Below are 9,103 nucleotides of genomic sequence, written 5' to 3'. Positions count from 1 at the left end.
GTGGAATAAGCCGTATATATATTTCTTTTGTCGTTTTTAATTTAATCCACGGTAATTTATGTAATATTTATAATTAATATAATTCTATTTGTTTTCTCATAGAAAAAACTTTAACTTACACGGCGAAATATCTCGATAGCGATTTTTTGACTGATTTTCCGGTTTTTTCGATTCAAGTGACGTAAGTTCCGGATTTTTTCTATATAACTGTTCATATTGCGCGATAAGAGCACCGCTTGCTAGACCGTCCGCAAGCAGTAACATAGATTGAGCCAGTGCATCAGATCCAATAGCTGCATGAGGCGCATCAGGTACATACCTAACAATTCATTATAATAAATTAAATTTAACACAGTTCAATACAGAATTATATAAAAAAATATTTATGGCTTGGAATTATATACCTATAAGGCGGTTCTTCTTCGGACGTCTCGTCGTTGCCAGCCAATGCATTATATAGAGCATTAGGTCTAACAGTTAAAGTAAGTTCACCAGATCCACGATCGCGTGATTGCCGTATTAAATTTACTACGCGTTCATGCAATAAACCACTCACATCGATTCCATTGATATAAACAACCTGTAAAAAGAAATTGTATTTTATGAGAAAGAAATATTACATAGAGACTATTGATACGAATAAAAGTATGCATTAAATACTTGATCTCCTTCATTCAATTTTGGATAACAACGATCTGCGGGTGTATTTGGTGCTACTCGTGATACTAAGATTGGCATATCCAAATCTAATCCACCTTTTACATTAAAACCAAAACGACCTTGTTCATCTGGCGTTAAAGATATGGTTACTAAACCGTCTTCTAATATCTAAAATAATGGAAAATATATTTAATAAATATTATTTATTAAATATCTTTACTTTTACTTGTTAGTTACTATATAAGTATTTTTGATAGATATATGTACTTGTGGAGCTGGTGAACTAGTAGGTTCGCTATAATCTGGCAAATCATAAATATTTCTTTCAGCAGTTGTATCATCGTCTGCATAACTGAACACTCGAGATCCTAACGCTGGTGAAAATGCTCCACCTCGTGTATAGCTTCCTGTTATTTCTTCCCTCAAAGATAAAAAACCACCCTCACTATAAGAGGAGATAAATAAAACTAAAAATGCTAAATAAAAATAAAAGTTAACTATATAATCAATAAATCATAACATAAAAAATTGCATATTCCAAAACAATTGTAAATCACAAAAATACAAATCATAATGTTAAAATATATATAGATGTGTTATTTCAACATCTAATTTTGACGATAATTGACACTTCTCTTATTTACAAGGAGAGACTCACATATGTGTTTCACGGATTTTGATCAGCTTTTGCGTTGTTATTCTGGGACACCAAAGAATAATCCCTGTAAAGCAGTAAATTGCACCTCTGCGTATTTTTTGAGAAAATCGTAAATTTATCAGGACAAATCGCTTTCAAATCTTTTTACTCTTCATTTAAACGTGTAAATGAAATATTTAAAATTATTTAAAATCAGAAAAATACATCTCCGATGGACACGAATGTATAAACATATAATCCGAGTATAGAATCCGTAACATTGTATCATCTGCGCTGGCTCCTACTGCTTTACGAATGGCAACCGTTCGCGAGGTGTTTTAAGCTTCGGTTGAAATTAAAGAATGCCAATTTTATCTAAAACTGTCAATTTCCGGACCTAATTATACATATAAAAATTGTTTTTTAAATATCTATCCCCCAGGTTGGAAAGCAATCCGACGTGACCTAAAATCACAATTTGCTCGAAAAATACACAAAGGTGCAATTTACTGCTTTATAGGAATTATTTTTTGATACCTCAGAATAAACACGTAAAAACTTATCAAAATCGGTGAAATACATATGTGAGTCTCTCCTTGTTGTATATAGTTGATGTATTCAAATTAATGATCCTGTTCTAACTTAATGTAATGTAAAAAATTGTAAACATTACAAAATAATTTTTTCAATATAAATTTTGTAAATAAGTTATACACACATATTTTGTGTGTGTGTGTGTGTGTGTTGTGTGTGTGCGTGCGTGTGCGCGCGCTACATATCAAAATATTAAGAAAAGCGACAAATATAAGTAGGGCGCGATAATTGATGCACGGATGAAATAATAAACAATTAGAAATAAAAATCTAATCATTTAATTGTAGTACGTTCCGACTTCTTGGAGTTATCCTCAGCTTTGGCTACTAAAATTAAAACACTATTAACATCCTGTTCTCAGAAGTAAAAGATCTTTGCTAGATAAATGTTATCAAAAATATATAGCTACACGACTTGTGGAATAACATTAGTGAGCATATGTTTCATTATAAGAAAAATTTTGGGCCTTAATATAAAATATATTGTCTTAATATAAAATATAGTACTGGTTATGGAAACAAAAACACACGCACACACGCGCATGCACGCACACGCGCGAACACACACACACACAATTATCAGAGAGAATAACAATGACAATACATCATAATTTACTATTCCTTATTTACCACAAATTTCAGACCAATAAAATACTCTTTTAAACCATTTTGAAAATTATCTTTTTATGGCATCAGCAAGCTTCGTAAATGTATTAAAAATATTAAATAATGAAGATAATATTTGTGCTTTAAATCTATATGAAAGGAATGTCTCTTAGATTAATTTCTCCTTGTAATAGAACATATGTTCATTAACATTGTTTTTTTATAGCCATGTTTTTGATGACATTCTAACAAGAATCTTCCGCCTTTACACACATGACAGGATGTTAATGGCATCTTAATTTAAATCACCAATTGTTAGCTGAGAATGACTTCAAGAAGAATCGAAACAACAATTAAATAATTATACTTAACCCTTACCGTACTAATATGGGTAACTAGTGACCGAGCGATTTCTGTTCGTGTAAGTTTCTTTGAGTCTTTCGGTAATTATAAATTATATATACTACATTTTATTATTTTCCAAAATAAAGAGTCAATATTTATTCTAGAAAGTTGAAAGTATGTTGGTGAATTTTTAGAGATTTTTTTTATTATTTTGAAGAGGTGAGAAAAAACGAAGAGATTTGAAGTGACCCTTGATAGTATGGATGAGGCACCAAATTGTAGATAGTATGGTAAGGGTTAATTTTATTTCTAATTAACTATTTATTATTCACGTAACAATTACCATGCTATACTTATTTGTCGCTTTCTTTCTTAATGTTTAAATTTTGTAATTAAAATTTTAATCGTTTTCTTGGTCTTCTTGCCTGCTGATTATACAGTTATGAGGAAAGTAATTATAGTTATGCGTAACTATGGAATATCTTTTTCGATATTATAAATAAATATTATTATTATATGTAACTAACTCATCACTTGGATTTCCTTCACCCCATGCTTGACGAGGTTCACGAGCACCGAGGGATTGAACCTTATTGTCATAAGATCGTGGAGGTCTCCCAGGTATTGCCAATTTTCCTTTCTCATCGGTAACAGATGCAGTTGCAATAGTATGAGCAATTTTTTTACTAGGTGACCTAAATATTAAAAATTTTTTGAGAAAGATCTTTACACAAAATATTAATTTTGTAATTCAACTACTATGAATTGTCATAATTACCGTATAAATGTCCTTTCCACACGTGCTCTGTGCTTTCCATCTTCAACTGTTTGAAATTCTGTACGTCCTGAATATGTAAATCTACTACTTAAAGTAAGAGGAAATCGTTTTGGTCGCATTTTCGGGCTGTGAAGTCTAAAGAAGGTATGGTGCTCAACACAAGCTTTCCATAGATTTTTAGAGCTACGATAAGTTTGCATGTTAAAACCTAATAACGTGTCGTAGTTTTCAGACTGCAACACATAAATTAGTTAATTCGCAAAAGTGACAAAAGAAAATCATACATATTAAATTAATGAATAATAAAACTCACTTGTTCTCGTCGAAGTTGTATAAAAAATTGTTTTCTCTTAAAAGAGATTTTAACTATTTTTGACCATGAAAATACATTAATTTTTATTCCATTCTGAAATACAACCAGACCAATCGATGTAACACCTAACTGTATTTCTTTATTTGTTGAATCCTGAAAGATAAACAAAAATATACATTAATTTTATTTTTAAAAAGTACTTTTCAATCTAATATATTCTATACCCTTGCTTTATGTAATTCCACCCCATACATATCTAAACGTTTTGCATGATCTAAAAAATTAAATTCTGCATCAGCTGGCAATTGTCCCCTATGAATAAAAAAAAGAATACATTTGTGATATTAAAGCAAATTACAAGATTTACTAGACATTAGATATAAAAATGTACAAACTTATGCAGTTTATGTAGCTCTGATATCTTCTTTTCCATTTCTTCTGTTTGTCCAGGTATCAATTGTAATTGTGAAAGATATCCTGGTCCATGTTCCTCTGGATGATAATCTCCTAATTCCGCTATATATGCAACATACAAAAATTCAATATATTAACTCATTTTATTAATTTGTATTCAAGACTAAAATTATTTAAATTTATTTCATTATTTTTAATATACTTACATTGAACTGTATAACTAGCAATTAAACAAGCTGTACTAGGGGGTAATTGGAGTTTTCCTTGAAGAATATCTCTACGTATTTGTAAATAAAACTGATATCTGGTATATTCTTCTTGTAATTTACTAGGGTCGGATACATAAAATTTTACTCTAAAAAAAAAATGTCCACCTAAAACAAACAAATATACATTATATATTTACTATATAACACATATAGATAATTAACCAGAAAATATATTTAGTTTTTATATAATTATATATATTTTGTTAAAGATATAGGATCTTTACCCTTACTTCTTATCTGCTTTTTCACAGGTTTAGAGGGATCCAGCCACCTCTAGAAATATTTATATATTAAAGGTTAATAATTTTTTTAATTATATTTTATTTACACTAATACATAAAATTTATATATTTTAAGTAATATTTTGAAAAAGACCAGATATGTAATAAAATAATTCTTTTTAAAATATGTTACCATTATATCAGATGTAGGAATAGTTGTGCTAACTCCATTTTCAGCATATTGTAAACCAAAATAATCTTTTTCAATAAGTTCTAAATGTTGAAACACCAAATCTAATAGAACTTGTCCTTTTGCTCGTTTCTATAATATGCATTTATTTATTAATATATATGCATTTAATTGTTACATCTATGAAAGAAAGTTATAGACTTACATCTAATTGAAATGTATGCTGTGTATCATCTAGGAAAGTAACAGTAGCTGATAAAGATTTTAGTCTGCGATTCCTTGCTAATTCAGCACCACGAACGTGGTAGCTCCCACTGGAGCCACTAAGTGCTCTGCGTGATACACTTTCAATCATCTCAAATATATGAAGACGTGTCAACCACCTTCTCGATACCACCTCTCTGCTATGCTGACCACCTTTGAGAATTAAATGGAGCATTATATATCAATATTTTAACAAAAAATTTACATAATAATTCGTTAACAATTATAATATTTAATATGTTTTTATCAGTACATACAAAGTTTGTGAAGAATCCTATATATACATATATATATGTACATATTTAGTCTTGTCATTTTATAAAATTAATATAATTTGTTCATATATTTTACAAATATATACATAAAAAGGAAAATTAATATTACGTTGAAATTGTTATGCTTTAAAAATATTACGTTGTAATTGTTATGCTTCATTAATATTACGTTGAAATTGTTATGCTTATAAAATAATACAAACATTTAATTATACCGAAGGTTAGAAATTAGTATCAATATAATTAAATTGAAATAAATAAAACAGCACACAGTAATTTTACATATATATATTTCAGCAACACATTTACAAGTATATAAGATATATCATTCCATTAAAATATACTAAAATTTGCTGATTAATAATAAAGAAAGAATTGTAAAGGTGCATCTGATTCTTGCATTTAAATTATTCATTAATAAATATATTTTTAAACATAAATAAATAAAAAATTTTGTTAATATATATCATAAGGAAAATCTGTCTTTCAGCTGTTTTATAAAATTATTTTTTATAAAATTTTCTTACATACATATTTGTCTACATTTCTTCTATTTTTTCATAAATCTATGTACGTGACAATTGAAGTATAAGCAAGTACAACTAAAAAGAAAGATTTTTTTTACAAAAACAATCATGTATTAATTAATACTTCAAAAACATAAATATGAAAATATAGTTACATTTCAGAAATATCATTAAAAAACAAGTTTATCAATATTTGTATCAACATAAGTTATATATTTAATACATTTCTTTTTTATAAGTTAAAAACAATTTATGTTAATTAACACTTCAAACCACAAATAGATACAAAAATATAATTACATTCCAGAGATGTCATTAAAAGCAAGTTTACCAAGATTTTAAGTCAATAATCCAACACGAGTTACATAATCAAATTGCCAGAATAATGTAGAGAGAACAGGAATATTCTGAAAATAGTTTATACGAAAAGGAGAAAATAAGATTGACTAACTGCTATCACACAACTGGATTCTGCAAATTTTTTCAGGACTAATGCATTAATATTGACAGATACATTTACGTATTTACATATAATTACTATAAATTACAAAAATACATATATGATTATTGGAGCAATGTATAAATGATATCATTAAGAAATATATCATTGTACTGTCAACGTGCAAAATCATTAATCAACCAGACATACGAATTACAGTCACAGCGAAATACTCCGCATAATTTGATTTGAGATACGGTGAATTATAATCCCACTAAATATAATATAAATTTACTCACATTCATGATACGAGTGACACGTTTTACTTGCGATTGCCGTAAAACCCTGTACACAGGATTCGATAAATTGTTCCAAGCGTACATACGAGCCCGGGAGCCGCACTTCCCTCAGAATAGCATTGGACTCTCGGGCGAGACGTGAACAAGCTTCTTTTCATAATTGTGCCGATCCAAGCACAGTCCACTCCAAGTGGATGTGTAATATCATATTGATGCGGCAAAGCAACAGTTATCACACATTTCTTCACACGAAATTGCAACCTCCTACGACGCTCTGCCGACAATTTCTAATTTACCACTTTCCATCGACTCCGCTTCTCCCATTCTTATCAGTTCTTACCAACATACCTCTATAAGGTAAACGGTCGGATCGGCGAGATTGGTAATCGGAGTAATTGTATGCACAAGGCAACGACGTTCAATCAATCATGGATAAAAGCATTCCGCGATTCCGCGAGCAGGGCTTACATGGGCTTACAAAAATATATGCACATATATATGCGAGAACTATTCAGGTGCAGCATATATGTATATATACATATACATACATATGCATACGTATGTGCATGAAAGCTAAATAGCGCACATAAAATAATCGTATTTTGCGAGTTTTGTTGTGGAACGAAGGTTCTAATCGACCCTGAACATTTCGATTACGCGAGACATTTGATGGCTAGAAAAAAATGCGGTTGCAGTTTGCACACATGTGTTGTGTGTATTTATTCATATGTATATATACGTGCTTAGTGCATACATATATGACATACGTAGGACGCATGCGAATATATATATATATATATATATATGCATGTAGCAGAAAGAGATCAAGCATATAAGAGAAACAGTACGTCCGTTCGTATTGGGTGTATCCAGAAGCACAACTGCTCACTGAGTGCATTGGGTGCATTCAGTACTACGACCGCTTTCTGAGCGTTCAGTGAGCGCTTGTATCTGATTGGTCTATATTTTTAGATCCAACGGAATATGCTAATCAGCTCTAATGCTGGATTCACAATGCATCCAATTTTCGTCGTACGATGCTCTGCAACCAATCAGAAAACAGGATTCCGATGATACAAAGTAAAATCCATCGGAATCCTGTTTTCTGATTGGTTGCAGAGCGTCGTACGACGAAAATCGGATGCAGTGTGAATCCAGCAAGAGCTCACTGAACGCTCAGTGAGCGGTTGTAAGCCCGGATCCTCATACGGGCAACAGCATTTTGACACAGAGCGCTAATTGGTGAAAAGCCGGTTGTGGGGGTAAAATATACCCCCATCACCCATTTTTCACCAATCAGCGTTCGGTGTCAAAGCGCTGTTGCCCGTATGAGAATCTGGGCTAATACTGAATGCACCCATTCAGTACAACAACCGCTCACTGAGCGCTCAGTGAGCTTTTATATCTAATTGGTGTATATTTTTAGATCTAATGGAATATGCCAATAAAATGCAAGAGTTCACTGAGCGCTCAGTGAGCGATTGTATCTGATTGGCATATTCCACTGGATCTAAAAATATAGACCAAGCAGATACAAGAGCTCACTGAGCGCTTAGTGAGCGATCGTGCTTCTGGATGCACCTAATTATTTGTGTTATTTGCATTTTTTGCACTTTAACCTCTTTTAAGCCTTGGCTGCGTTTAGCAAACTCAACAGTTTTGCAACCGTTTTATGATTCTTCACTCAGATTGGACTATTCCTTTAAAACTAAAAGTACAAACCAATCAGCGCAACGAATTATAAAACGGTTGCAAAACTGTTGAGTCTGCTGAGCGCAGCCCTTGTGTCCACGATGCTAGAAATCGGTCCGAGACCTCGGATGAAGAACAAATTGACCAATCGCAATGGTCATGTGATCAAATTGTTCAAATGTGATTTATTAATTTTTCCTCTGTCCGAAATCTCGGACCTATTTCTAGGGATGATCCCGATTGACCACGGCTCGATTGAACACCACCAATCACAACGACCGGTGCTTAGGAGCTTTGTAGTCTCAAACGTTGTGAGTGGCTTGTGTCCAATTGAGCCGTGTCCAACTGGGTGCCACTCGATTTCTAGCATCGTGGACTTCAGGCTTTAGGTCGGAATTAGACTATGCATTGGTGCTTTCCAATTGCTTAAGGCGATGCTAAAGCCTCCTGTTTTACCCACATTTCCATTCGGTGAAAAATCTCCGTATTGGATGTACGGATTGCAAAAAGGGTGGCACCCAGTTGGACACGGCTCAATTGAACACGAGCCATTCACAGCGCTTGAGACTACAAAGCTCCTA

At 31.8% G+C, this 9,103-nt stretch overlaps 1 protein-coding gene across 1 annotated transcript in view; it reads right to left on the bottom strand.

Moving 5' to 3' along the window:
* The window catches only part of Ptpmeg (protein tyrosine phosphatase Meg), a 9,339-nt gene extending 2,881 nt beyond the window's left edge, over positions 1–6,458 (bottom strand). Inside the window, exons 1-14 of the mRNA XM_018511808.1 lie at positions 6,393–6,458; positions 5,232–5,443; positions 5,030–5,158; positions 4,840–4,888; positions 4,553–4,720; positions 4,328–4,448; positions 4,157–4,244; positions 3,933–4,085; positions 3,620–3,852; positions 3,369–3,536; positions 928–1,105; positions 661–828; positions 405–580; positions 120–319 (exon numbers count right to left, since the gene is read on the bottom strand). Of these exons, the coding sequence (XP_018367310.1) occupies positions 120–319; positions 405–580; positions 661–828; positions 928–1,105; positions 3,369–3,536; positions 3,620–3,852; positions 3,933–4,085; positions 4,157–4,244; positions 4,328–4,448; positions 4,553–4,720; positions 4,840–4,888; positions 5,030–5,158; positions 5,232–5,443; positions 6,393–6,408 (2,059 nt within the window). The 5' untranslated portion in view covers positions 6,409–6,458. The remainder of the gene's footprint in view (positions 1–119; positions 320–404; positions 581–660; positions 829–927; positions 1,106–3,368; positions 3,537–3,619; positions 3,853–3,932; positions 4,086–4,156; positions 4,245–4,327; positions 4,449–4,552; positions 4,721–4,839; positions 4,889–5,029; positions 5,159–5,231; positions 5,444–6,392) is intronic.
* Positions 6,459–9,103: the final 2,645 nt, after the last annotated feature.

This window comes from Trachymyrmex cornetzi, unplaced genomic scaffold, assembly GCF_001594075.2.
Source record: "Trachymyrmex cornetzi isolate Tcor2-1 unplaced genomic scaffold, Tcor1.1 scaffold388, whole genome shotgun sequence".
Classification (NCBI taxonomy): Eukaryota; Metazoa; Arthropoda; class Insecta; order Hymenoptera; family Formicidae; genus Trachymyrmex; species Trachymyrmex cornetzi.
Note: the sequence above shows the minus strand (reverse complement) of the source record. Positions and strands in the feature narration are given on the sequence as shown.